Below are 27,151 nucleotides of genomic sequence, written 5' to 3' on the forward strand. Positions count from 1 at the left end.
AACAAAGGCCAAAATCAAAAGTATATGCTGCAGCCAGTGTGAGAGCATGTTCAGTGAGGGAAGCACAGCCCAGAATGGCCCCATACATGTTCCCTGTGGCCCACCTTGAAGGCTTGTACTCAGGGTGGCTCCTCCAGTCTGCTCCCACCACACCTAATAAAGCAGTCTATAGACCCAATTCCTGCATTTCTCATTTTTATTTGACAGAAAAAGTTGCTCTTGCTGTACAGATTTTAAAAAACCAAAATGCCTTTAAGAAACGTGAAGAAAAGTTGGGGGGAAGGGGCCACCCCTCATGGGGGACAGTAGGGACCAACTAACTCCATCCAACTCCTGTCCCTTCTCATACTCACATAATTTCCCAAGTCCCACACCATCACCCCCCAGGGGGCCATGCCTCCCAGGCCCTTTCTGACTCCAAGCTGGGGTATCCTGAACTGTATTCTCCCCTCCCCCAACTCCCATCTGCATTCCCTCCCACCCCAAAACACGTGAACCAGGAAAAACTCACGGAGATTAACATTTCACAGGAACAAAGAAAGAAAAGGGGGAGGGAAAGAAGGGAGCCCTCCCTCCAAGGGCTGCCAAGGTTCAAGGGGGGCGGTCAGACAAGGACCCCTCCCACTGCTCTGCTGGGGAAGAGGACACTCCCTGTGGCTCCAGAGCATGGGGTGTGGTGGTACACCCCAAAGGTGATTATGGAGACCTGTAACAGAGAAGATGGGGATCAATGCAGAGGCTCCACCACAACCCTCAAGCCCAGCTTACTGGACGACTCCCAGACCGGGTCCACTGCCCACCAGCACCAGCACCTACTCTAAGAAGCCTCGGCCTTCCAGGGGAACATACCTGGAGGAGCGGTGTCGCGTGGGCTGAGGGCTAGGTGTCTCCCTCCTGCGTTTGTGGCCTGGGGAGCGGCTGTCCCCACGCTGGCCTCTCCGGGAACCTCGCTCACTGCTGCTGCTGCAACACAAGACAGATGTCAGACCACACAAAAGGTAGCACCAACCTTAGGCACCACTGGGCCTCAAAACCTTTTTTCTTTTGGAGAAATCAGTGGTGGCCAGACCAGGCTGAATGGTGACACTTGCTGTTTGGCCCTACCTCAGCTGGTCCTGTGGCGAAGGCTGAGGCGAGGGATGGCGACGCTCCACAGGTGAGTAGCTAAGGGACCGGGAGTCCCGAAGGGAGTCTATTGGCTTCCGGGGGCTGCGGGACCTGGGGAGCAGAGTAGGACCCCATAGCACCACACTTCCAAATCCTCCAGCCAGCACTCAGGACCACCCACCCAGGTCCTGACCACCAAACCTCACACCACACAGGGCCAGCCTCAGACCCACCTTTGTCCGCTCACTCACCCATCCGCCCGCACACCATCCACCGAGTGCCCCAGAGCGCAGGGCACAGGGTGCAGCGGGGGATGCAAAGATACAGACAGTCCCTGCCCTTGGAGGAGCTCAGTGGGGAAGGAAGGCACACAGGGCCCCATGTGTGGGAAGCAGCCCCGCAGGGTGGGATGTGTGTGGGTCTGGGGACCCAGGGGAGAGGGACACAGGGCGGGGCGGGGCAGTCTTCTCGAAGGTGCTGTTTGAGCGGAGTCTTGCAGAACGAGGAGTTCACCAGGCGGACAAGGAAATTCCAGGCAGAAGGAACAGCATGTCCAAAGGCATGGGCTCTCCTTAGACTGCAAGGCGCTGGGTGTGGCTGGAGCACAGGGCATGTGTGGGGGCGGGCAGGAGAGGAGAACACAGGGCAGGCAAGGCCAGTTGGTGAAGAGCCTCACACGCCATTCCCGCAGAGGTGGGGCTTTATCCTGCAGGCCACAGGGCATCCCGGAAGGATTTGTGGAGTGGAGGGAAGTAACCAGATGTGCGTTTTAGAAAGATCCCTCTGGCTACATGTGGAAGAGAATGGCGTGAAGGTAAGGAGACAGGGAGGAGGCTGTGGACAGAGTCGGGAGAAGATGATGGTGGCGAGACCAGAGCCTGGGCAGTAGCAGTGGGGGGACTTAAAAGCAAGAATCCCTGGGACCAGGCTGTATGTCAGGGGGACAGAGAGGAAGACACCTAGACTCCCCAGCTGTGGCTTGAGCACCCACTTCGGTAATGCAGTCCTTTGCCGGAATAGGGCACAATGACATGGGGGGGGGATGCAGGGGGGGGAGGGCGGAGAGGAGAGCGCCCAACTCCTCCCATACAACCAGACACCAAATTCCACATGAGACACCCCCAGGGTCCCTTCTCTGGACACATCACCCCCCCTTCCATCTCAGGCAAGGAAGCACTCACCTCCGCTCGCCAGGGGGTGGCTTCTTGGGGCTTGCAGGTTTGGGCAAGGCCTGAGGACCAGGCTTAGCAGGGGAAGGGGAGGAAGAGGAGGAGGAGGAGGAAGAAGAGGAAGACGAGGAAGAGGAGGAAGAAGAGGAAGAGGAGGAGGAGGAAGAGGAAGAGGAAGAAGATGAAGAGGAGGAACTGGAACTGGAACTGCTAGAGCGTCTCTTCCGCTTGGCTGGGGTTGGCTCTGGAGGACGTCCCTCTCGCACAGCCTCCTTTGGGGCTGGGGTAGGGCTGGGGACCCTGGGGGAGAAGAGGAATGTCACAAGGAGACAAGCTGCCCCAGCCCCAACCCTACCTTCCTTGGCCTGGAGGAACGGCAGTGTGGGAAGGGAGCCTGAGAAAGGCCCTGGGAGTTCTCCGAGCCACACGAGCCAGTGAGCACATTCTCTGGAGAGCAGTGGCCCCAGCTGACCCAACCTCTGCTAACACAAGCAACAGGCTGGGGCCCGTAGCACAAGGGATCAAGGTTAAACCTCAAGAATGTCCCTGATGGAGGAATAAGGCCTCTGGGCTCAGGTGTGGAAGCAGAAGCTGGGTGGTCTCCTTCCTCGGAGAGCCGCAGCTTGGGGAGGCCCCTGTGACTGCAGGTTGGCTGGGGAAGGGGCCGTCCTGCCTGGAGGCAGGGAGAGGGATGGGATGACCTCTGAAGATCCTTCCAGCCCAGGGAGTTCCTCTTGAGGTCTAACTGCCATCCCTCCTGCTGTAAAATTAAGTCCATTTCCTCTAGTTCTGTCCTCTGTAGAGACGGAAAACTTATCATTATCCTCTAGAGAATTAACCTTCGGAGACTTTTATCTGTCCCATTCCTCCCCCCACAGCCCCCGCCCCAGCATTCTCTTCTTCCCCCAGCTTGAGCATCAAGGTCCCCCTATCTTCTCAAAGCGCCAAGAACCTGTGTAACATGGTTTCTCCCTCCCCACTCCCCCACCCCCCCTCCATCTCTTCCCTCTAGGAAATTTCTACAAATCAAATTCCCTCACCTCTTCAGTGCCACCTCAGGTTGAGCTGGAAGGCTAGAGCCCTCCGAGTCACTAGAACTGGAGCCAGAGGAGGAAGAGGAGGACGAGGACGATGATGATGAAGAGGAGGAGCTAGAGGACGAGGAGGAGGAGGAGGAACTCCGCCGCTCCTTTGCTGGCTGCAGGGCGGCTAATGCAGAAGGCTGCTGGGCCCCAGTAGAGGCAGGTGGTTCCCCACCCTCAGAATGGGACACCCCATGGGCAGCGCTAGAGAGCATGCCATTGTGGCCACCACCGGAGGATGTGGTCTTTGCCACTGCCCCAGAGGAAAGGGACTGAGACCCTGCTATGGTGGTGGTCTGGGCAATCAAAGAACGGGATTGGTCTGAAAAAGCAGATGGCACAGGGGACCTAGGCCGCTCCTGTGCTGGAGGGAGAAGAGACTGGGAGGGAGTCTGGCCCATTCTTGAAGGAGGGGAAGGAGCCCGCTCAGAGGTCATCCTAGACTGGCTTGGGGCAGATGGTGGCGTTCTGGATCTGGCTCGGTCAAGGAGCGGTGGTGAGGTTCTGCCACTGACACGCTCGTAGGCAGAGAGGGGCACCCTGGGGCTGGTGAGGTTTGCACCAGACAGTGCCGGAGCCATCCTAGCAGTGGAGAGGCTTGCAGGAGCCAAGGCTGTGGGGGTTCTGGAGCTGGCAATATTGACAGGAGCTGTGGCATGTGCAGACCGAGGACCCACCAGGTTTGCAGAGGCTGGAGCCTGGGGTGTTCTGGAACTGGAGGGATAATTTGCAGCAGTTGGGGGAGTGCCAGAACCTGTGAGACTCAAAGCTGCCAAGGCAGCTGGGGTTCTGGCTCCTGCCAGGTTCACAGCTGGGGCTGTGGGGGTACGAGGGTCAGCAAGGTTCACAGCTGAAGGTGCCACCGCTGTTCTGGGGCTGGCCAAGTTCATGGCTGCTGCTGCAGCTGGTGTTCGCGAGTCAGCCAGGTTCACTGCTGTCGGGATGGCAGGTGTTCTGGCACTGGCCAGGTTCATGGCTGCTGCAGAAGCTGCAGGAATCCTGCTGGCAAGGTTGGCAGCTGGGGCCGTTCTGAGACTCATGAGAGGCACTGGAGCTGGAACCTGGGACATTCTTGCAGCAAGGCCAGCAGCGGACATGGACGGAGGAGGCCGAGCAGTGCCAAGACTGATGGCCGTCAGGGCAAGAGCAATTCTAGATTGAGCATGATTTTCTGGCACAGATGTTCTCTGGTGATCAGGTATTCGGGGACCTGGACCATCCATCATGGAGCCACCAGCTTGCTGCAGGACAGACATGGGTGCTCTAGAGCTGCCAAGGGGTTCAAGCATTCCAGGTGATCTGCAGCGATCAAGAGGAGTTGGTGACATGCTAGGACGACTGAAGCAGCTCACTCTGGAGCTATTGAGTGCTACCGGAGGGGTCCGAGAACCAGAATGGTTCCGTGTTGCTGGAGGAGTAGCAGAACGTGAGCGATCAGAACTACTTCCAGATGCAGAACGCCTGCGGATGGCTGGAGGAGATCTTGTTAAGGACCGTTTGCCCCGAGTTGTTCGTGGAGTACGGGATCTAGAACGGCGGCGGATAGCAAGTGGTGAGCGACTTCGAGATCGTTTGCGTGGCAACAGTGGTGTTCGAGACCTAGAGCGGCGCCGAATAGCTGGAGGTGTTCGGGACCTAGAGCGGCGGCGTGTCACTGGAGAGGTTCGAGAGCGGGACCTTCTTCGAGTTACTGGAGAAGTGCGAGATCGAGATCTCCTTCGGGTGACTGGAGATGTTCTGGATCTTGACCTTCTACGAGTGATAGGTGAAGTTCTGCTTCGAGATCGTCTCCTGGTTACAGGTGGAGTCCTAGATCTGGACCTTCTGCGAGTCACTGCTGGAGTTCTAGAACGGGAGCGCCGGCGTGTTGTTGGTGTTCTGGACCTTGAACGACGGCGGGTTACTGGTGGTGTTCTGGACCTGGATCGCCTTCGACTCACTGGGGATGCTCTTGACCGAGATCTTCGCCGAGTCACTGATGTTCTGGACCTTGACCGCCTCCGACTGACTGGTGAGGTTCGAGACCTGGACCTACGTCGGCTTATCAGGGGTGTTCTGGACCTGGATCGCCGGTGAGTGGCTGGAGAGGCTCGAGATCTAGAGCGTTTCCATGGCGCTGGTGATGTGCGTGAGCGCGAACGCTTCCGACTGGTTGGAGGTGTCCGAGAACGGCCTCTTCGGCGTCGAGAGGAGGTTCGGGAACTCTCCTGCCTGGCAGGTGACCTTGAGTGATAACCAGAGCCTCCCCTCCTTCGCCGAGTAACCCGAGACCTTGACCGGCTCCGCTGTCTTCTCCGAGATGTTGACTGGGAAGATCCAGACCTATCTCGACGGCGGGTTGTTCTGGTTTTCTCCCTCCTTGAGCGGGAACGAGACCTCTGGAGTCCACGAGGCTTTGGTGAAGGAGACCGGCCTCTCCTGGAAGTTGTCTTAGTGCGTGGAGATGAAGCTGAGCGCCGTCGGCGGGAAGACCTTGACTTTTCAGCTGGCTCTGGGGAAGACACTGAGGGACTTCTTCGGCGTCTTGGGGGAGTTCTAGAGCGGGTTTCTGGTGAGGAAGAGGCAGAGCGGCTTCTACGTGAAAGTCTGGCCTTCCTTGTTAGTTCAGGAGATGATCGAGAACTGCGACGTCGAGGTGGCGTGCGAGATTTAGTCTTGGGCTCTGGTGATGACCTGGAGCCTCTTCGAACTGTTTTGGATTTGGGTGGGTGTTCTGGAGAGGACTCGGTACTGCTGCTTCCTTCAGGAGAAGGGCCTCTGCCTTTGCTTGATGAACCTGATCTGCTTCGTCTGGGAAGGGCCCTAGGGGTAGGAGCTTTGGGTTCAGGAGATGAGTCAGAACCGCTCTGTGCCCTGGGTGCCACTCTTGGCTTATCTTTCACTTCAGGAGAGGAGCCAGACCTGCTCCGCCGAGGAGAAGGTTGGGATTTGCTGTCAACCTCTGGAGATGATCCAGAGCGACTCCTCTGCCTAAGCGGGGTTCGTGTCTTGGTTTTAGAATCTGGAGAAGAGTCTGACTCACTTCTTTCCTGAGGGGATGCTCTGGGTTTCCCATCAAGTTCTTGAGAAGATCCAGACCTACTTCTCTGCCCAAGTGGAGTCCTGGCCACAGTTTTCTGTTCAACTGATGATTCTGACCCACTTCTCTCTCTCTGGGGGGTAAGACACTTGTTGTTGAGTTCTGGGGATGATGGAGAACGACTTCTTGGCCTAGGAGTCTGAGGCAAAGCTTTCGGTTCCGGAGAAGAATCACATTCACTTCTCCCCCTGGATGGTGTTCTAGGTATATCTTTCATTCCAGGAGAGGACCCAGACAGGCTGTGCCTTGAGGGAGTCCCAGACCCATCTCTAAGTCCTGGAGAAGACCCAGACCTGCTTCTCCTTGATGGAGTTCTGGGTAAGCCATCTTTTAGTTCAGGAGAAGATGCAGAACTACTTCTTTCTCTTGAGGGTGTTCTGGGTATAGCATCAAGTACAGGTGAAGCAACACTCTGATTTGAAGACATTCCAGCCTTTTCCACTGCATCTGGGGATAACTCAGAACTGCTGTGTCTAGAGGATCTTGTCGATTGTTCTCTCATTTCTAGAGATGGATCTGTCTCCAGCTGACTAAGGAAAGGTCCGTTCAAATCTTCTTTAATCTCAGAAGAAAATCCAGTATTCATTTCTGTACCAATAGGGCCTGAGTTTCTAAATTGTAAAGGTGATCCAAAGCTATTCTCCCTGGGGGGGGAGTTAGACAGTTCTTTATGTTCTGAAGAAAAATGTGGCCCACCCCAAGATGAGGCCACTGCAGCAACTTCTACTGCTTCCAAAGCAGCCTGTGACTGGCTTTGGTCAAGAGTCAAAGACACAGCAGGCCTTTCTTCTATTTCAGGAGATAATTCATAGTTATTTCCAGCCACTTCTTTAAGTTCTGGAGACAAATGGGGCAGGACATGGCTTGAGGGTTCTTCAGATTTCTCTACCATCTCCCTTAACTCTTCATCTTGGCTTGACTTAGCTAATGTGCTATTTTGGTCTCTTGTATCTGGAGATGACCCAGCACCACTTATTTCCCTCAGTGGGGTTCTAGGTATGTCTTTGAGTACTGGTGAAGACTCGGGCCTGACCTGTACCAAAGGACTAAATTTGTCTCTTGGTCTAGGAGACGATGCAGTAACATCCTCCTGAAGGGGTAAGCCCATCTTCTGTTTTGATTCAGGAAAAGGCTCTGATCTACTCTTCCCCAGAAGAGATTCAGAGTCTAGTCCAGCATATAAAGAGTCAGACTGGGACCTGCTCTGCTCAGGAGACATCCCAGATTTCAGCCTAGGACTTGCTGATAATTCACTTCTGTCTTGCCTTGTTGGAGATCTGGGTGCCAGTTCAGTGATTGGAGATGAGGACCTGGACTGATCACCCTTAGGAGGAGTTTGAGATTTGCTCTGCAGAGATGGAGATTCTGAGTGACTCTGTCTCACTTCCGGACTTGAAGTATCAGATCTGAGGTCTGGTGAGATTTGAGATTGCCCTCTCTGTTGCAGAGATGAAGAGCCAAAATAGCTATCTCCTGGTGGTGTACTAGATTTTACTCCTGGACAGAGAGAGAAAGATCCAGGGGAACTCTGTGCTGGTAAGTCTTTAGACTTCTCTTGGTGACGAGGAGACTTTGATCCAAAAAGACTTAGCCCTGGTGGAGTTTGGGGCTTTACTTTGGGGTACGGCGAAGTAGACCCTGAGTGACTTTGTCTTGGTGGTGTTTCAGGTTTCACTTTGGTATCTGGTGAGGAGGACCTAGAGTGGCTGTGCCTTGGTAATAACGTGGATTCCACATTGGAGCAGGGAGACACTGATCTGCTTTGCCTTGGAGGTGTTCTAGATGCCACCCTACTAGGACTTGGAGAAGAGGAGCCAGAATGACTTCTTTGTCTTGGGGATGTTACGGCCTTCACTTTGGGTTGTGGAGATGATGACCTAGATGGGCTCTGTCTTGGAGGTGTACTCGATTTCACTCTAGGAGGAGAGGACCCAGAGCAACTGTATCTTGAAGGGGTCCTAGATTTTAACTCAGGATCAGGTGATGATTCAGAATGGCTCTGTCTTTGTGGTGTTGCAGATTGTTCATTGGCCTGAGGACTTCCTATAGACCCTTGTCTTGGAGGTGTTCCAGATTTCGCTTTAGGGTGAGGAGATGAACTGGAATGACTTTGTCTTGATGGCGTTTTAGATTTCTGTTTAGGTGGTGGTGAAGAACCAGAGCGACTACGCCTGGGTGGCGTTCTAGATTTAGCTTTATGTTGGGATGATCCAGAGCGACTGCGCCTGGGTGGGGTCTGTGACTTTTGTTTAGGGCATGGAGAGGACCCCGAAAGGCTTCGCCTCAAAGACAAGCGTGACTTTACTTTGGATCGTTGTGAAGAGACAGATCTGCTCCGCCTTGAAGAAACACGAGACTTTTTCATTTCTGGGCTCGAGTTGGACCTACTCCTCTGAGATGTTCTGGATTTGTTTTTTCGCTCTGATGATGAGCCAGATCTGCCTCTTCTTTGTGGTGTTCTAGAGTGAGACCTTCCTCGTCTAACTAGACTTCTACTGCGGGATCTTCCTCGTCTTGGTGTCCTAGACCGAGATCTCCCTCTCCTGGCTGGTGTTCTGGAACGCGAGCGACCACTGCGTCTGGCTGGGGTTCTAGAGCGTGACCGGGCACTTCTTCTGGCTGGGGTTCTAGAGCGTGACCGGGCACTTCTCCTGGCTGGGGTTCTAGAGCGTGACCGGGCACTTCTCCTGGCTGGAGATCTACTACGAGACCTTCGTCGGACTGGTGATCGGGTCCTAGATCTGCGCCTAGCAGGTGTTCTGGACCGGGACCTGGCCCTTCGGGATGGTGTTCTAGACCGAGACCTGCGCCTGGTGGGTGTTCTAGAACGTGACCTCCGCCTGGCAGGTGTTCTAGAACGAGACCTGCCCCGCCGGGCTGGTGTTCTAGAACGAGATCTGCCCCTAGTGGCTGGGGATCTAGAGTGCGATCTACCTCGCCTTGCTGATCGAGACCTGCCTCTTCTCTGGGTATTTCTGCTCCTGGACCAGCCTGGTCGCTGAGGAGACCTAGAGCGGCCACGTCGCTGTGGGCTTCTAGATCTTCCCCACCTCTGTGCAGACCTGGACCTACGCCACTGAGGGGACCGGGACCGAGAATGACCTCTCTTGGTAGGGGTTCGAGACCGAGATCGCCCCCTCTTAGTAGTTACAGGGCTATGGGATCTCCCCATCCTACGGGAAGGGGTGTGAGAGTGTGATTTATCCCGCTTTGCTCTGCCATGTGATCGATTCTTGGATGTGGGAGAACAACTCTCCCGGTGGGCCCCAGGAGCTAGAGCAGGTTTAGGACTTTCAGGGGAAGAGCTGGCATGCCGAGAAACTTTGGTAGGTTGAGGGGATGGTGGGCTGCTCTCTGACGAAGAAGACTGGGGAGGTTTCTCAGGAGACTTAGGTGGTGAATGGCCCCGGGTTGGGGAGGCCTCAGATGGGGGGTTCACTGGCTCCTGACTTAAGGGGGTTGTTGCAAGGGGTTGTGGGGAGCCGCCATGTTGCTCAGCAAGGAGCGGAGTGGGAGCAGGTGGTTCTGGGCCTGTGCTGCTCCTTTCCGGAGAGGGACTAGGTCGAGCTGCAGATTTCTAAGAGTAGAAGAAACAGTAGAGATAGGGATAGGGACACATAAGCACCAAAACTTCACATTATCCATAAGACCCCGACACCCTTCCCAATGAAACTTTTCTTCTACACATTCCATTACACTAATTGGTCCTTTTCCTCACCACAGGCAATCACATTCATTCAATAACAAGGAATCATGTAATACCGAGCACAATGCAGAAAACATGAAAATATGGATGATCTGTGACCTCAAATGTCTCATAACTACAGAAAAGACAAAATGCAAATAAAAAATGCACTACATTTAACAATAAATACTATTACAAAACACTGTGAAAACAGAAAAGATTTCTTTTTAATAGAAGATAAGAGGTTTCTGAAAGCGGGTGGCAATTAACTTCACCCTTGAGGAATAATTATTAAATTAAAAGAAACAGCATAAAGGGAAAAGTTTGAGAACATGATTTGTGTGAAAAATAAAAAAGTAGAACAGGATGGGTGGAGTTCAGGAAAACAGAAAACGAAACCAAATTATAAAACCCTTTAAATGCAATTCAAAAGCAGTATAACATAGTTAAGTTTCTGAGATGACCCAACTTGTAATTTGGAAAGGTAACTCTGGATGACATCAAAAACAGATGACAGGCCGGGCACGGCGGCTCATGCCTGTAATCCTAGCACTCTGGGAGGCTGAGGCAGGCGGATCGTTGGAGCTTAGGAGTTCGAGACCAGCCTGAGCAAGAGCGAGACCCCGTCTCTACTAAAAATAGAAACAAATTATATGGACAGCTAAAAATATATATACAAAAAATTAGCCAGGCATGGTGGCGCATGCCTGTAGTCCCAGCTACTCGGGAGGCTGAAGCAGAAGGATCGCTTGAGCCCAGGAGTTTGAGGTTGCTGTGAGCTAGGCTGATGCCAAGGCAGTCATTCTAGCCTGGGCAACAGAGTGAGACACTGTCTCAAAAAAACAAAAAACCAGATGACAGAAGTTAAGAATTTATACTGTAATAGTTGAAGCAAGAAGAAATGATTAGGGCTTGAATTAGAAGAGAAGACACAAAACAACAGGAATTACTGATAACACCATACCATGGTGTTTTCAGACTGCTGACAGGAACCCAGTGGATTCAAAAATTTTACTGAGCCATGACCAACATTTAATGAAATAAACTAAAGGCCATGTTAAAAGTAGTAAAGCTCAATGTAGTTTAAAAAAAAAAACTTTGTTCCAGTTCTATCTATATACATACGTAAACACTACAATGACAAAACCTGTCGGTAGCAAGTGCAGTTTGATTCTGAAAGATTCACAATTCACTGAATCACAATTCCAAAGGAGCTGCAGATGCAGAAGAGAACTTGGTAACTGGGAGAGGAATGTAGAAAATACAATTTCTCTTAATAAGCTATTACCTCCTCTCCCTGTCACTTCACACATCTGTCCCAAATCCATACCCTTGCAATCCAATAAACCGCGACAACTGAACAACATACCTCCTTCTTGTCTTTGTCTTCGTAAGGGCTGCTAGGCTGCTTTGTAGAGGGCTCTGGGCTGCTAGGTTGTTGTGTGTTGATGGTACCTGGCTCACTGGAGGGCGCATCTCCCTCCCCTCGACGCCCTGAAGCAGGGGAAGGACTTCGCCCAGTCAAGGCAGTTGTATGGGTTTTAGCTGCAGCACTTCGAGATCTGAGGGAGTTAAGTGAGGACGGGGAAGAGGAGGGAAATAAGCTCAAAGGGACAACAGAAAACCCCCTCCCCAGCTCCCATCCACCATTCCTACTCATTTAACCCTCTTTCAAAAAGCCTTAGTCACATGACTCAAATCATTCAATGAAATGCATTCAGTCCACTTTGGTCCTTCTCTTTCTTCCCAACACAATCCCAAAGAATGTTCTCCCTCTACCCCTTTACTCACCTCCCACAAACATCCCCAAACCATCCACCCAGCCCATTCCCTACCCACTTCATTCACAACTCACCTCTGAGCCCACCTCCTTCAGGAAGCCTTCCCCGATTAAGGAAGCCAGGGTAAGGATTCCTTCCTCCCCCAGACACCACGAACAAACCACCACCCCCCCTATTCTGGCAGTCCATATACATCAGAACGAAACAAAAAATAACAAAAAAACAAAAAAACAAAAAAAAAAAAAGAGAAGGGGAAATGTATATGTCTGTCCATCCTGTTGCTTTAGCCTGTCAGCTCCTAGAGGGCAGGGACCGTGTCTTCCGAATGGTCTGTGCAGCGCCTAGCACACCGTGGGCGCTCAATAAATATTAAATTGATTAACCCACCATTCCCTCTCCCTCCCTTCCTCCTGGACCACCCCTTACCGACTGCGTGAAGTATCAGAGGAGGAAGCAGAGTCAGCAGAAGTTGAACGGTGGGCCCGGCGGCTCTTGGGGGCTGGTGTTGTACTTCGAGACCTGGAAGATAACCACCAACACAGCTAAGAGTGCTGCCACATCTGTACTGGATTCTTCTCAGCCATCCCTCAACCCTTTACCAGTCAGGGACATGACTGAATCTTCCTTCTCCCCTCGAAGCTGGCATTTATCTACTTACTAAGCAAATTCCTTGAAAATTCACTCACCGTTTTCGCTTCTTGTCCTTAGATTTACGTTTGCTCTTTGGAGTGGGAGACCTAAGAAATAAGTCAAAGTTGTTAGAAATAAATTTTTTAAAAAGGAAATAAAACCAAGAATGAAATGGAAAGAATTAGGGAATGTTATCGACAGCAGAAAGATCAAGGAATAGAGCTTTGCTCCAAGAAAGAGAAACCTCCCTGAGGCCAACAGCAAGCAAGGCCATCAAGCAATGGCTCATTACTCCCACATGCCACTACAACTCCTATGAAACAAAGAGCTCTTCTTACCTATGCTTACGTTTCTTGGACTCAGACTCTGACCTGTTGGAAAAAAGAGAAGAAAAAACATAAACCAACACCTATGCTTCAACTCAGCACGTCTTCTCCAATCACTCCAAGTACTCCCACCTCATACCTGTGCTTCTTCTTCTTTGAGCTCTTCTTTCTCTCCCGTCGAGGAGAGCTGCTCTCTGACCTGCTAAAGATGAGTTCAGAAGCAAGATCATTCTGCTTAGCTTCTTCCCTGGCTCTCCCACTTACAATCCATCCCCTAAAAAAGTTTCTAAAACCTGAACATCCGAGTAACATCAGACCTATGCCCAGAACTTATTTCTTTACCCTTCACGAAGTACAGGGAACTCATAAGTCAACAAGCCTCAAAAAAGAAATTCCAGAAATCCAAAATGCTACTGGCCAGTTCTTACTTGGCAGACTTGCAGACTCAACCCACCCCCACTGAGAAGCTCATACATCTTTTGTCTCAACTGAGACCTAAATGATAACTGGTAGCTCCCTCCTCCCTGACAAATATCTCCTGCTTTCTGGAAGCAAGAATTCTCGATTCCTAAACACAAAGTGCACCACAGAATTGGTCCTCTGGCTACGAGTAACCCTCTAACTTACCGTCCTCTATCTTTCTTCTTTTTCTTCTTCTTTTGCTTTGGGGTTGGTGAGCGAGAACTGCTGGACTCCCGAACAAGGCTGGAGAAGGAGAAAAAGAAGCAGAGACAGGTAGACTAGTGCTAAGACAAATTTTCTTAGACATTTCAACTTCTGAAAAACAAAACCTAAATAGTTTGAGAAGAAACAGTCCACACCAAAAAAAAAGAGAGCAAGAGAGAAAGAGTGCACGTACACCCAGGGTGCTTAGAATCAGAAAAAGAAGCTGAGAGTGGTATTCTCGTCTTGTATACCTGTAAGGTTTGGGAGGCTCAGGAGCTGGTTGTTTGGCTTCGCGAGCACGACGCTGAGGGTCAAAAGAACTGCCATCCACATAAGAATCACTGATGCCAAAGGCAGCACGGAGTCGCTCATTCTTCTTCTCATTCAATTCTGCCAACTGGTGAGTCTCAGTTACCCTGGAGGGAAAAAGGGCAAAAGTCTGAAGGAAATAAGAAGCCAAGAGAAGAGCCAATTGAGAACACAATTATAAGCAGGAGCCAAATAAGGCATGGGGAAGGGAAGATGTGGGCAGGGAGGAAGTTCCAGGTAAGGAAAAAGGACAGCAGCAGCAGCAGCAGAGTCCAAAGGAACCAAGGGAGAGTTCAACACTCACGCTGGCCTCTGCCCTGGGGTGTCCTCCTTCCCCCCAGGGTTCACATCCTTCTCCAGCAACATGAGTCGAAAGGTCGCCACTTTTTCCTGAATTTGCTGTTCTTCGTACCTGAAGAATAAATCCCTTCGGGGTTAGAGCCTGACAGGACACTTTCCCCAGACCCAGGTAAACATTTCCCTCATTACCAACAGGGTCTCTTCCCTCTCCATGCACACATAGAACTTTTCACTCACTGTCACCCATAAGCCCCTTCTCTTCAGTCCTTCTGATCTTTCCCTATCATCTTCCTTCCTTCTACTTACTATACCCTCTAGAACAGTGGATTTTAAACATGCTACACTTCAGGGGCCAAAAGAGGAAAGTTAAGCAGGTGGAGTTCCAAGTGCTTCTCCCCAACTTCAACACAAACAGGTCTTTTATCTCCTGGGATTCCAAAGTAATGTATATGGCATAAAAGGGATATCGCTGCTGAAGTTTGAAAACCACTGCTCTAAAAGGTTTTCTGCCTGAACGTGCTCCTTTTAAAATTTCACATTCCTACCCAGCCCATGATTCCCTCTTATTCAAGTATTCTTCCAATTCCTGGCTTCCTGCCTTTGCTACTTTCGAAAGCCTCAATTCCTTAAATCCATTTACCTTCTTTTCTACCAATGACAACACCTGTCTACTTACGTAGCTCTTCTACCTGGTCTCTGCTTTTCCGTCTCTCCCTGAAAGCACATTTTTGTTCCTCAATGGCCCCCTTCCCTATGTGCCTCCATCTAAGTAATTCAGTGCCTTAAGTGCCCATCTATGCCCCAGACACAGCTTCCTTCCTCATCTCCCACTTTGCACTGTCCCTTAACTTTCCAATTCTCTAGCTCATTTACCTCCTCCCCTACCACAACTCCTCTCCAGGCCTCTTTTAACCAGCCCTGAACTAACACCCCCACCTAACATCCCCAGCTCTGCACTCGCTCAGTGCTCAGCTCTCCCCCATCCCTCCCCTCACCCCTGCTCTTCCATCATCTCCTCCAGCTCGAGGCATCGCAGCTCCACGCGCCGCTTGCGCTCGTGGTCCAGGATGTCAGGATTAGGCCGCTTCACCAGGGCAGCCTCCAGGCGCCGCAGTTCCTCCTCTCCCTTGTAGTCAGGCCGCTCACCCCGGCGGCCCCGCACCAGGGACAGGTTGCGCTGGACGTAGCCGTTGGTGCCGCTGCCCCGGGGCGTCGGCAGCCCGATCCCGTTGTACATGGCCCCGTGCCCGGGGGAGGGGGCACCACCGCTCCTGGGGGGGAGCGGGGAGACACGGGTCAGGCCCCTGACCCCAAACTAACCGCTTAACCACCACCCAAGTCCCTGCTCTCATTCATCCCTATTTCAACATTTATCTTCACACTAAATCTCCTTTAACTAAATAATGCTCCATCATCCTTCTGTTCTCCCAACAGAACCCCTTCTTCGTCCTTCCCACACTGCTTCCTTTCCACAAAATCATAGACTAGTTCTTATAGCCTTTTCCCTCAATGCTCTTGCACAAAATTCTGAATCATTTCTCCTTGCACCCAGGTGGTGTTCTTTTTTCACCCTAAGCAAACAAAGATCCTGTTTCTCTCAAATCTCTCCACAATGTCCCTTTATTCTCCTCTGGCCCAAAATGCACAAATGGTGTCTCCACCAACTACTCTAATTCCTAATCTCTGATAACCAACTAAGACCTGCAAACAGGGCACAATAAGCACAAGACATAGATACGTGGCACCCAAGGGCCTGGAGCCCATGCTCAAAGACTCTTCCAAGAATTTACCTAAGGATTTCAGACTGCTCTGTATGAATGCAAAATGAACTAAACAGCTCTTTGATATCTGAACAGGTGGACTGGTTGGTTAAGATAAATCAAAACTATCCTGTGCAGCCTCACGCCCAGACTAAAGGCCAGCAGCCACATCAGAAACACGTATGAACCTTGGCCACATAATCTTCTTATACTTCAGTTCCCAGGTAAGGAGCCATTTCCTTGATTCTAAATATTTAAAGATTCTACCAACTATCCTGATATTTTATTCCTTTAATTTCCTTCCCAACAGGATTTACAACATGATCTTCAACGTCTCACTAGCTCCTGTTAAATATTACCTGTTTTCAACTCAATGCTCTATTTAAACACATCAAATCAGTCTCCTCTGTTCCAACTGTTCCCATACCTTCTCTATACATCTTACCATAAATTTATCTAGAAAACCCTCACTATACCTCATCTTCATTAGCACTCAACTGTCAGCTATCCCTACCAATCCCCTGTATTGCATTTCCTAGTTTTTCTCTCCCAGCCCTGCCTAACCCCCTCCCATGTTAACCCCATGCCTCCCACCATGTTCTATCCTTTCAACTTGTCCCAACCCCAGCATAACTCTCTGAAGGACCCTCAAGCCCTAGTTTTTCTAGTTAGATTCCCTGACTACACATATTCTATTCTTTTCTCCTGCTACACATACTCTCTTTCTTCAATCCATCCTCTCCAAGATAGTTTCACAGAGTATAAATGTGTGAGGGAAAAATGCTCAGGAAAAACCCCAAGGAACAGGTAAAGTGGAGAGATCAAAGCAGATGGAAGAGACAGAATTGGATAGAAGGGAAGGCCATATTTAGAAAATTCCAAAATAATACAAATGCCTGGGAAAATGCACTAAAGTACACACACACACACAAAAAAAAGGCAAGAAAGAAAAGAACGAAAGAAAAGAAGAAAGTATGACGAGATGTTGAATGGAAGGAAGCTAGGCCAGATTCAGAACAGTTTGCACCCCCAAACCTCCTCATCCCAGTCTAAAGATGGGCCCCTGCCCAACCATTACTAGACCCAAGAAAGAATTGAAAGCAAAAAAAAAAAAAATAACCATGCCAGGGTGACAAATGAGACTAAATATAGCAAAGGCAAATGGAAATACAGTAAGAAATAAACAACTTTATAGCTCAAGAAATCAGTTTCTCTACCTTACAACACTGATTTTCTTTTTCTAATACCGATCTTCCCCACAATAAACCTAGGTCCTTCTTTGCCTCTCCATACTCTAATTTCTGCTTCTCCTGCACAGTGTTTCTGACGGGCAATTAATTCTTCAGCTTAACCATTCACCCACACTTCCATACCACCTCACACAAAAATCCTCCCACTCTCTAAGGAAGGAAAACCAGTAGCTGCTAAGCAAAGGATAGTAAATCACAATGTTTTGGAGAACTTTTAGGGAACGAGCAAAAAAAGAAAAAGAAAAGACACCACAGCATCTAACGGAGTGATCAAGACACTAAAAAAAGGAACTAAGGTTAACACACAAATCAACAGAACCAGACAACTTTATAAACAGGGATTCTTAAAGTGGGGTCCAAAGACTGTAGGTATGCAAAAGTTACCCAAGGTAAAAGCAGAAAGTGAAAAACAAGCTGCAAAAGAAGACAAAAAATTTTTTTCCTGTTGGGAAATTATCAGAATGCCAAACTAATAAGGGAATGGAAGCATTTTCTCGAAATTTAATATTAAGCTATTCTAGGGGGAAAAAAGGCCCCATAAAGGACGGAGAAAAGGGTTATCCAGTAAAATGGACAGCAAGCTCAACACTGGGGCACTCTAGTCACTGACTAGACACAATGAAACCTAGAAAGCTAAAATATTTGCTTTTGAAGAGCCTTAAGCCCATGCACTTAGGAGGGAAGACAACAAAACAAACTCTGAATCTTTGATCGAGACACATGTAAGAGAAACTAGGCAGAAATGGAGACTGAGAAGTGTTGTCTGCCAAATATTGCCTGAAACGGGAACGGGGAACACTTTAAACAGAGTCCAGCATTTTCTCCCCAACGATGGGCTCCAAAAGTCTCCCTCGGTTTAACACAAATTGTGGGGAGACACTGAAAAAGTGTAAGAAAAAAAAGAAAAAAAGGAACACGTATTCTACCTTACATATGCAACCTAAACACGTCAACTTTTTTAATCCTCCAGAATCGGGGCTTTTCTCCCCTAGTAACTTCACGGCTCATAGTAACGAGTCCAAACTGTTTAAATTCAGGCCATCCAGCTTAAGGCCCTCCCTGCAGCGGCTGGGCCACGAAGGCTCATTTTCAGCCTTGAGCGGTGGGGGAGGGGCCTCGCGGCGCCCCGCAGTCTGGGACGGCCGGGTGCACAGGCCCGCAAGAGGGAAGAGAAGCCCAGCGCTGGCCAGAGACACGGGGGAAAGGGATCGGGGGAAACGATCCGAAAACAGGCCCCTCGCTGCCACCCCTTGCCCGCTACTTAAAGACCGAAACAGGCAGCTACGGAAGGGCCACCTCGACCGCACGTGTCGGGGGGAGACCAGAAACCGACTCGCGCGCGCACCCCGTCGCCGAGAGCGCGCGCGAACCCGCGTGCAGGCGGCTGCGCGCGCCGTTGCCATGGGGGAGGGGCGGGGGGGGGTCGAAGCCTGCGCGCCACAGGAACGGCGGGAAGGGGGAGGGGAGGCAGGCAAGCGAGGGCGTCCGCGCCAGCTAAGGGCGGCGAGCGCGCGTGCGCGCGGCGGCCTGGGCCGTTCTCCGCGCGCTTTGGCCTCGCGCCGGGGCCGCCGCCCCTCCCCCACCCGGCTCGCTCGCTCCCTCACCCTCTCACCCGCCGCCGCCGCTGCCTCTGCCCGCCGCTGCCGAGGGGGAGAGGTCTTGCCGCTGCCGCTGCTCAGCTCCCGAGTCCCTCGGGGTCTGAAGCCGCCGCCTCGCCTTGCCGGTCCGCCCGCCTCAGCCGACGCCGACGCCTCCTCGCTTCCTCAGGGGCCGCAGCGGGCTCCGACTGCGCCACTCGCACCCAGCCTGGGCCGCGTTGTACGTCAGCACGCCTAATGCGTCAGCACGCAATCGCGCGCGTCGCAGGGCCCGCCGGGAACCGTAGTACGCCCCGCGACCTTGTGCGCAGGCGCGGAAGCCTTAACGAAAAGTATAGTTTCTTACGGTGCAAGGAGGGGGTCAACTCCATTGCCCCAAGGACTAAGAGTCCCGTCGGCCAGTGCGAGGAAGGGTGGGGGAGCGGCTCGAATCCACAACGCCTCCAGGAGGCCTTCCGCTGGGGGAGGGGCAAGGGCCTGGCATTACCTTGGGCGGCGCGCGAGCGCGTCTCGGCCTCCCGCCTTGGACAAGAGCGTTCTGGGAGTTGTGGTTCCGGTGCGTCGCGGAGCCTCTGTGGCTGTGGCCCAGGGCGCGGCAGCCATTTTGTCTCCCATGTTGGGAGGCGATGGCGCAAGGGCCGCGGGGTTGCCGCCTTCGTGGGCTTCCCGGGGCGCCCGCGGCCGTACATCACTCGGCCTTGCGTGCTCGGGAGAAGCCGCCTCATACCCTAGCAAGCGGGCCCCCGTGGAGCCGCTGAGTCCGGTTTCAGGCTCAGGGCCGGAAGCAAAGGCCAAACCAGCCACCCATGGCAGTCGCAGCTTTCGCCCGCTTTTGCCGGACTGAGGCGGACAGCCTGACCCTGGGGAATAGATGACCGTTACCTTCGGGTAAGGCCACTCGGCAGGGATCCTCCAGAACCTGGGACAGGTTCTTTGTGAAGAGAACACCTTTATAGAGAAGGCCGGGAATGTGGCAGGAGAAAAACGTTATAAGCACCTTCAAATTTTCACTTTTCAGTACCATATTTCCCGTTAGTTTTTCAAATCCATGTTTGGGGCCGGGTAATCAGCCAGTGTCCCTCAGAGTAGAGTTGTCAGCCGCAAGTTTGTATCTGGCTAGTGACCTTGGACTCGCCCTTAGCGGCCCTGGTCATCTCAGGGCCATGCTTCCTTAAAGGACATAGTACCACTTAATGAACTGTTTGAGTTTGAGGAATTATATTTGATATCATTACGTTTTGTTTTTAAGTTGCCTAGATATAGTCACTCAGGTGCTGGGACGCGGAGCCCTGCCGTCTCGTGCAGGAGCACTAACTGCAGGTTCCAGCGCCCAGGGAGTTGTAACCCTGTCTGGACGCACCTCTGGAATAACATGGCAAAGGGCAAAGGCTTTGTCTTTCTGGGCCTGAGCTGGTATTTCTGAGGTTGACGGTGAAAAGTAATGGTTTCTTTAAAGACCCCCCTACCACCTCCAGTGAGACCCTTTCCTGTAACCAAATTCCCAATGATGTTCTTCCTTATATTTATTGAATAGTTTGTGCTAAAATCCGTACGTGAGTCAGCGCATTTAATGCTGGTGCATAACCTGAATCTAATCATGTTGAAACATGATTTGCAGTTCTCTAATGACTGTTGATGTTGAGAATCATTTTATGTGCTTATTGGCCATTTGCATATCTTCTATGGAGAAATGTCTGTTCAAGTCCCTTGTCCATTTTTTAATTGGGTGTTTTTGGTTTTTTGTTGTTGAGTTGTAAGGGTTTGTTATATATTCCAGATGTTTATTCCTTAGCAGATACATGATTTGTGAGTCTTTTCTCCCAATCTGTGAGTTGTCTTTTTACTTTTTTTTCACATCAAACATTAAAACAAGGTTTGAGGAAGACACATGTCACACGGTTGTGAAAACCCAGTCATCACGCTTATGAACTACAAAAGGATCTTTGCTTTTTTGATAGTATTCTTTGATTCTTTGATGCACAAAAGTTTTGTGTTTTTTGTTTTTTTTTTTTTGAGACAGAGTCTCACTGTGTTGCCCGGGCTAGAGTGAGTGCCGTGGTGTCAGCCTAGCTCACAGCAACCTCAAACTCCTGGGCTTAGGCGATCCTCCTGCCTCAGCCTCCCCAGTAGCTGGGACTACAGGCATGCACCACCATGCCCGGCTAATTTTTTCTATATACATAGTTTAGTTGGCCAGATCATTTTTTTCTATTTTTAGTAGAGACGGGATCTCGCTCTTGCTCAGGCTGGTCTCGAACTCCTGACCTCGAGCAATCCACCCGCCTCGGCCTCCCAGAGTATGCCCGGCTTCACAAAAGTTTTTAAAGTCCAGTTTATCTCAGTGTGGTGTAGTTTTAATTTGCATTTCTCTTATCCTGAGTGAGGTGGAACTTAAAATATATTTTTCCCTTATAGAAGTTTATAATCTGGCCAGGCACAATGGCCCACACCTGTAATTCCAGCACTTTGGGAGGCTGAGATGGGAGATCACTTGAGGCTAGGAGTTCAAGTGATCTGGGCCAGCCTGGGCAACACAGCAAGACCCCTGTCTTTACAAAAAATTGAAAAAAGAAAGACTGCTACCTGGTGGGGTCCTGGAGAAAACCCTTATGGAGAAGGCCAGATGTGGGTGAGGCAGGCCTGGATCAGATTTCAGGGGGCAAGGAGATTGGAGGCCCTTCTAAATGGGAAAGATATTTGGACCTATGACCTTATGGGATCTGAGCAGAGGGGAGCAGACTACTGGGATTAAGTTGGGTGGGAAACTGTATGGGTGAACCCTGGTTGTGAGCTCTTGACAGCTTAAAGCTTTAATTTCGTTGTTTTTTTTAATACGTATCAGCTTTCTCAGGTTGAATACAGCTTAAATCTTTTTGGAACTTCTCTCAGAAGTTGTAACATCCTCCAGACACCAGAAGTACAGTCTGTATGCTTGATAGTTAAAATTGTATTACAATTCACTGAGGGAGAAGAGAATCACCCCACACCTAGTTCACTACCAAAAATGGGCGAGGTAACTTCTGCTATGTTCCCCCTCCAGTCATTTCTCATTTCAGCATCTTCATCTCATGAGACCAACATCACATGCGTGGTCCCCTGTCCATTCGGCATGTCCCCCGCAGCCCCATACCGTGTCAGCAGAACATCACACCAGGTGAGTGCCCCAGCTGTTTGTATTTATCATGGGAGGAAGGTTTGGGGAATGCTGGCCAGTCACGCAGAGGGGGAAGCATGGTTGGTCTCACGCACTTGATAGTTCTTTGTGCACCTACCCAGTAGTTAGGATGATTTACCTGTGAGCTCCTCAAGGTCAGGGTCACATCTTTGTCTTGATAAGGGCCCTAGCACTGGAAGGGGTTCCTTGAAGGCATGCAGGACATGTTTGTGGGTCATTGTCAGGCTTGTGCTTCATCTGTGCCAGCAGATGACAAAGGGAAAAATCCCCTTGCTTCTAGGGAGACTCGAAAGTGCACCACAGTATAGACTGTCCTACAGAAGCAAGCCCCACAGGTCTCTGCTCCATGGGAACTGAGGCTGAGCCTTTGGGGACAACTAATCTCTCCAGCTTCGCCAGACAATCCTGAAAGCCCTGGGTAGGTGCCAGGGCCCTGGGTCCCACGGCAGAGCCCCCACCTTGCAGATGCACCTTGCAGTGGACTTGTATTGATGCCTGCCAGTGCTGGGCACAGTGTGGCCCTGAGGGGAATAAAACAGTGCCTCTGGAAGCCTGTTAATGTGCACTTTTGTTATTAAAGGTACACGACGACATGCCATACAGCAAATAAATAAAAATAAAATATTGGAACCCTGTTTTTCGCAGGGTTTCATCGATAGCAACATGTCCAAAATGTAGGTGTCACCTTCCTCCCCAAATGTGTTCCTCCTGTCATTCCCTTCTGGATTGGTCATACTACCGTCCAAGCCAGAAGGCTGGGGCAACCACTCCTTACAGTTCAGCCCCTGCAGCCTCTCCCTTGGGGAGCCTTCTGTCCTCTAGGCGGCCGCTGCCCACACCCATGCCTAGACTCAAGCCACAGCCTTCTCTCCAGGCCCTTGTCCTCTTGGCTTCCCCTCCAGTCTCCATGTGGCCTCCAGAATGATTTTTTAATTTCCTCTTGGAACTTTCTTTGTATTATACAGTGGGTTGAATAGTGGTGCCCCAAAACTTCATGTCCAACGAATTCTCAGAAGATGAGCGTATGTGAGATAAGGGATTTTGCAGTTATAATTGAGTTAAGGATCTCAAGATGAAATCATCATGAATTTAGGATAGGTCCTAAATCCAGTGACTGGTGTCCTTATAAAAAAAGGAGAGGACGTAGAGACACATGGGGAAGAAGGCCTGGGAAGAGGGACAAAGAGTGGAGTGATGCACAAGCCAAGGATTGCCAGGAGCCCCCAGAAGCTGGAAGAGGCAGAAAGCGTCCCCCCAAAGCCTTCAGAGGGGGCACAGCCGTACCCACACCTTAATCTAAGGAGAATACATTTTTATGTTTTAAGCTTCCAAGTTTGTGGTAATTTGTTATGGCAACCCTAGGAAAAGTAATACATACAGGAAAACCATATTTACTATAGAAAACAAGAGAAAATATGATAAGTAAAAAGAAAAGAAAAAACACACACAGGCATTCTGCCTCCCAGAGATAACCACTGTTAACATTTCAACGTGTGTCACATCAAAGTGATATTTCTAAAATGCAAACTTCTAAAATGCATAAAACTCCCAAATACCTTCAGGAGAACATCAAAGCTCCTTCCTAGGGCCTTCCAGAACTGGACCTTTTTGTAAGTCTTTTCCCTCCACTCTGTAGGATTCTGTAGAATCAATGACATGCGTGGTGGGCGCACTTGCCTGTGCTTGTTCCTGGCCGGGTTCAGCATAGTGGGGCCTCCTGGTGGAAGCATGCCTACCAGACCAGCAGTATTTGCCAGGGGACCCATGGGGTAAAGGTGAGTGCAGCCACTCCCATTTCCACCCTCAATTGCTGGAGCTTACCTTACAAATAGGTCATCGCCATTCATGCCAACCACCTGTTGAGGTTTCTGACATTTCCTCTTTATCTAGAGACCCCAGCCCCATCCAGCTCCCTCCCACAGGGCTGCAAGCAGGGTCTGTGAGAGGCCCCGTGTGTCCTCGCAGCCCACCAGGCACAACAGCATGGTGTGGCCCCCAGCAAGCAGAGGTTTGCCTCAGCATCCTCTATGCGGTACTCCGACCCCAAAGAAACCTTGGCTCTGAGCCCCTGGGAGAGGCCCTTGTTCCTGTGCCCAGGACAAGGAGACGTGAAACCTTGGGAAAGAGCCTGATAAGGAAAGGGACTGTCCTTGGCCACCGCTTTCTTCTCTGGGGGTGGAAATTCTCTGTGATTTGGGGCTTCAGAGAGCTTTTAAAGGACCAATTTTATTTTCTTAGGATTGTTTACTTAGTCTCTTTGAAGAGGTTAGCAGTCAAAAATATTTATGGGCCGGGCGTGTTGGCTCACGCCTGTAATCCTAGCACTCTCTGGGAGGCTGAAGCGGGAGGATCATTGGAGCTTAGGAGTTCGAGACCAGCCTGAGCAAGAGCGAGACCCCGTCTCTACTAAAAATAGAAAGAAATTAGCCAAACAACTAAAATATATACAAAAAATTTAGCTGAGCATGGTGGTGCATGCCTGTAGTCCCAGCTACTCGGGAGGCTGAGGCAGAAGGATCACCTGAGCCCAGGAGTTTGAGGTTGCTGTGAGCTAGGCTGATGCCACGGCACTCACTCTAGCCTGGGGAACAGAGTGAGACTCTGTCTGAAAACAAACAAACAAACAAAAATATTTATGAAAATTCAAATCAATTATGATTGCCAAGCTTGGCACTTTTTTTTATTAAAATAGTTTTTGAAAAATACTGAAAAACGCATAAAAGGTCCATAGACAAAACCCACCACTTAAAAATCATAGAGTAATAGGCCAGGCATGGTGGCTCACACCTGTAATCCTAGCACTCTGGGAGCCAAGGAGGAGGGAGGCAGGAGGATCCCTTGAGGCCAGGAGTTTGAGACCAGCCTGAGCAAGAGCGAGACCCCGTGTCTACTAAAAATAGAAAAAATTAGCCAGGTGTGGTAGCACATGCCTGTAGTTCCAGCTACTTGGGAGACTGAGGCAGGTAGATCGCTTGAGCCTGGGAGTTTGAGATTGTTGTGAGCTAGGCTGATGCCACGGCACTCCAGCCCAGGTGACAGAGCGAGACTCCGTCTCAAAAAAAACAAAACAAAACAAAAAACTTGTGGGTGGTGACACTGGCCCTGCAGTCGGGGGCTTTACTTACGTTCCCTCACCCTTGGCCTCGTGGAAAGCCCACCCAGGGGCTAGTTTTCACTGTCAGCCGTCCCAGAAGCCAGGAGTACTTTAACTACTTCTATTTCAAAGCAGGTGAAAAATAAATAAAATGAAGCTTGATAACTTCAGAACAAAGTTCAGAGTTGACCCATGTCACGTGCTTTCAGAGAAACGACAGCTTTTTTAAATCCACCCTGGTAAAGGGGCGGGATGAGAAGAAAACGGCCCCTATAAAGCTCCCTCCTGCCCTGACCTAGCCGAGCTGGCGCCCAGCAGAGCTCAACTCCTTCCCCATGGGCGTGGGGTGAGGCGGCGCTGCCTGAGGACAGACTGTTTTCCAAGGTGGGCTGGGGACAGGAAGCCATGAGAGCTGAAGGGCCACAGGGGCTCAAGTGGCCCCCATTGCATAGCTCCGAAGGGGTCCTGGGAGGTGTCCCACCAGGGCCAGAGCTGGAAAGGGATGAGTCTGGAGTTGGCCCTAGTGGACAGCAGCTGCTGGCTAAGTGCAGCCGGAGGGGCAGGGGACAGACTGACCTCCCTTCTCTCAGCTCCAGCTATCTATCTGTGGCTGCCTCCCCCGTCAGAACCATCCAGAAGCCAAAGGGCCAGGCACAGATCAAGGATGTGGAGGGGCAGGTGGAGAACAGTCTCAGTGATAGCCTGGCACCGCCTAAGGTGCTGCGGGGCCCTGGGCAGGGTGGGGAGCCCCAGAGGCCGTGGCCGCCTCCACTGTGTCCTCAGGGGACGTTTGAGCACTTTCTCCCGGGCCTGCAGAGGTGACCCCTGACCCTTGGGGAGCTGAGGCCAAGGGAAGGTGACACAGGCACGTGGAGAATGGGCTGCAGGCAGCCCAGGGGCTCCCGGCCTTAGGGCTCAGGTGACCCCTCCAGGTGCACTGCTGTGAGGCTGGAACATGCCATAGTTTTGGGGCTCCCAGGGGCTCCCTGGGGAAAGCGAGCATGAGGAAAGGAAGATGACTTGAGCTTTTTCTTCTGCAGGTGAGCGCTGTTCCTGTGGCAACATGCAGACACGCCGAGGACCCACCTTCGGGATCCCTGGTGCTGAAGGTCGGCATCCCGCCTTGCAGTTAGCCAGGCCTGGCCACGTCCAGCCACCAGCTCCTGGGAACAGGAGCAGGACATTGGTCACTTGCACAGTTGACAACGGGAGATCCAGGACAACTAAAGACTGAAGTGCCCAGTGAGGAGGGGTGGGGATTTGGCTGCTTCTCCCTGGGCTGAGGCCCCAGAACACCTGAGATGGGGGTGTCCCTGGAGAGGCTCAAGGGACCCGCAGGACCCCTCAGCCTCCATCCCTGTGCTGGGGTCCCTGGCCTGGTGGGGGCCACGTTGGGGACTCAGAGGGACTCCAACTCCCAGAGTCCCCTCTGTGGCGTGCCCGGCTGTCACTGTCAGCACTCCCACAGCCAGTCCTGCTCTGAGTGCCTCCGCCTGCCCCCCAGGTTCTCTCCCCAACAGCCCAGGGGTGGAGGGTGCCGTCCCCATGGCCTGTGGGAGGCAGGGCTCAGAGGGGCTGAGTCCCCGCCCTGAGGCCACCATTTGGTCACGGCAGAGGGCGGAGCCCTGGCCTGTTCTTCCCCTGAGCTCGGTAGGACAGGGCCATCTTGAGGGTTCCAGTGTTTTTCTCTGGTCGTTCCTGTGTCTGGTGGGCCACAGGCCCTTCATGTCCCCAGTCTGGGGGGTGGGCACAGCATCACTAGGGTCACCTGGCTCATTCTTCCCTATGCAGATGGTGTCTCCAGGCCCCCTGAAATTACCACTGAAGGGGAGTGTGACTGCCCTTGTTGTAGGTGTGGTTTCTTTGCTGTGATTCGATGGTGCATGAGGAGGCCCGATGAAGAAGGTCAGGGTGTGGCACCCTCTTGCTGGGACAGCACCTGGGGGCCTGGGCTGGGGGACGTGGGGCGGGAGCCACACGTCAGTCCAGGGAGGCTGTTCTTCCCCTGAGCTCCGTGGGACGGGGTCATCTCGAGGGTCCCAGTGTTTTTCTCTGGCCTTGCCCCGTTTCTGGTGGGACCTTGATCTCCACATGTCTCTCATGTCCCCAATCTTGGGTGTGGGCATGGGGTCAGTGGAGT

The 27,151-nt window shown here is 51.5% G+C and overlaps 1 protein-coding gene and 1 pseudogene across 9 annotated transcripts; both read right to left on the reverse strand.

The window, feature by feature from the left end:
• Positions 1 to 178: 178 nt before the first annotated feature.
• On the reverse strand, positions 179 to 18,981 carry SRRM2 (serine/arginine repetitive matrix 2). 9 transcript variants are annotated; one of them, XM_045542342.1, is made up of 15 exons: positions 18,749 to 18,981; positions 15,130 to 15,405; positions 14,139 to 14,246; positions 13,777 to 13,941; positions 13,487 to 13,564; positions 12,999 to 13,061; positions 12,872 to 12,904; positions 12,590 to 12,640; positions 12,330 to 12,422; positions 11,492 to 11,684; positions 3,317 to 10,014; positions 2,289 to 2,576; positions 1,105 to 1,218; positions 850 to 963; positions 179 to 706 (listed from the first exon to the last, which is right to left on the reverse strand). In XM_045542342.1, the coding sequence occupies exons 2-15, from the start codon at positions 15,369 to 15,371 to the stop codon at positions 697 to 699; spliced, it is 8,250 nt and encodes a 2,749-aa protein (XP_045398298.1). In that variant the 5' UTR covers positions 15,372 to 15,405; positions 18,749 to 18,981; the 3' UTR covers positions 179 to 696. The 9 variants fall into 9 exon arrangements, with proteins under 9 accessions (XP_045398298.1, XP_045398297.1, XP_045398300.1 ...); XM_045542341.1 differs by having other exon boundaries at positions 18,757 to 18,975; XM_045542344.1 differs by having other exon boundaries at positions 12,999 to 13,058; positions 18,757 to 18,969.
• A 1,610-nt stretch (positions 18,982 to 20,591) lies between these two features.
• Positions 20,592 to 20,683, reverse strand: LOC123633804 (annotated as a pseudogene).
• Positions 20,684 to 27,151: the final 6,468 nt, after the last annotated feature.

The sequence above is a fragment of the Lemur catta genome, chromosome 2, assembly GCF_020740605.2.
Source record: "Lemur catta isolate mLemCat1 chromosome 2, mLemCat1.pri, whole genome shotgun sequence".
NCBI classification, from domain to species: Eukaryota; Metazoa; Chordata; class Mammalia; order Primates; family Lemuridae; genus Lemur; species Lemur catta.

Excerpts from the sequence above, each read along its gene's own strand:
- SRRM2 (XM_045542342.1), bottom strand. The coding sequence starts at position 15,371 with ATGTACAACGGGATCGGGCTGCCGACGCCCCGGGGCAGCGGCACCAAC. Across the intron at positions 1,219-2,288 it reads CCACCCCCTGGCGAGCGGAG|GTCCCGCAGCCCCCGGAAGC; the intron begins GTGAGTGCTTCC and ends TCTGCTCCCCAG. Across the intron at positions 964-1,104 it reads TCGCCACAGGACCAGCTGAG|CAGCAGCAGTGAGCGAGGTT; the intron begins GTAGGGCCAAAC and ends CTTGTGTTGCAG.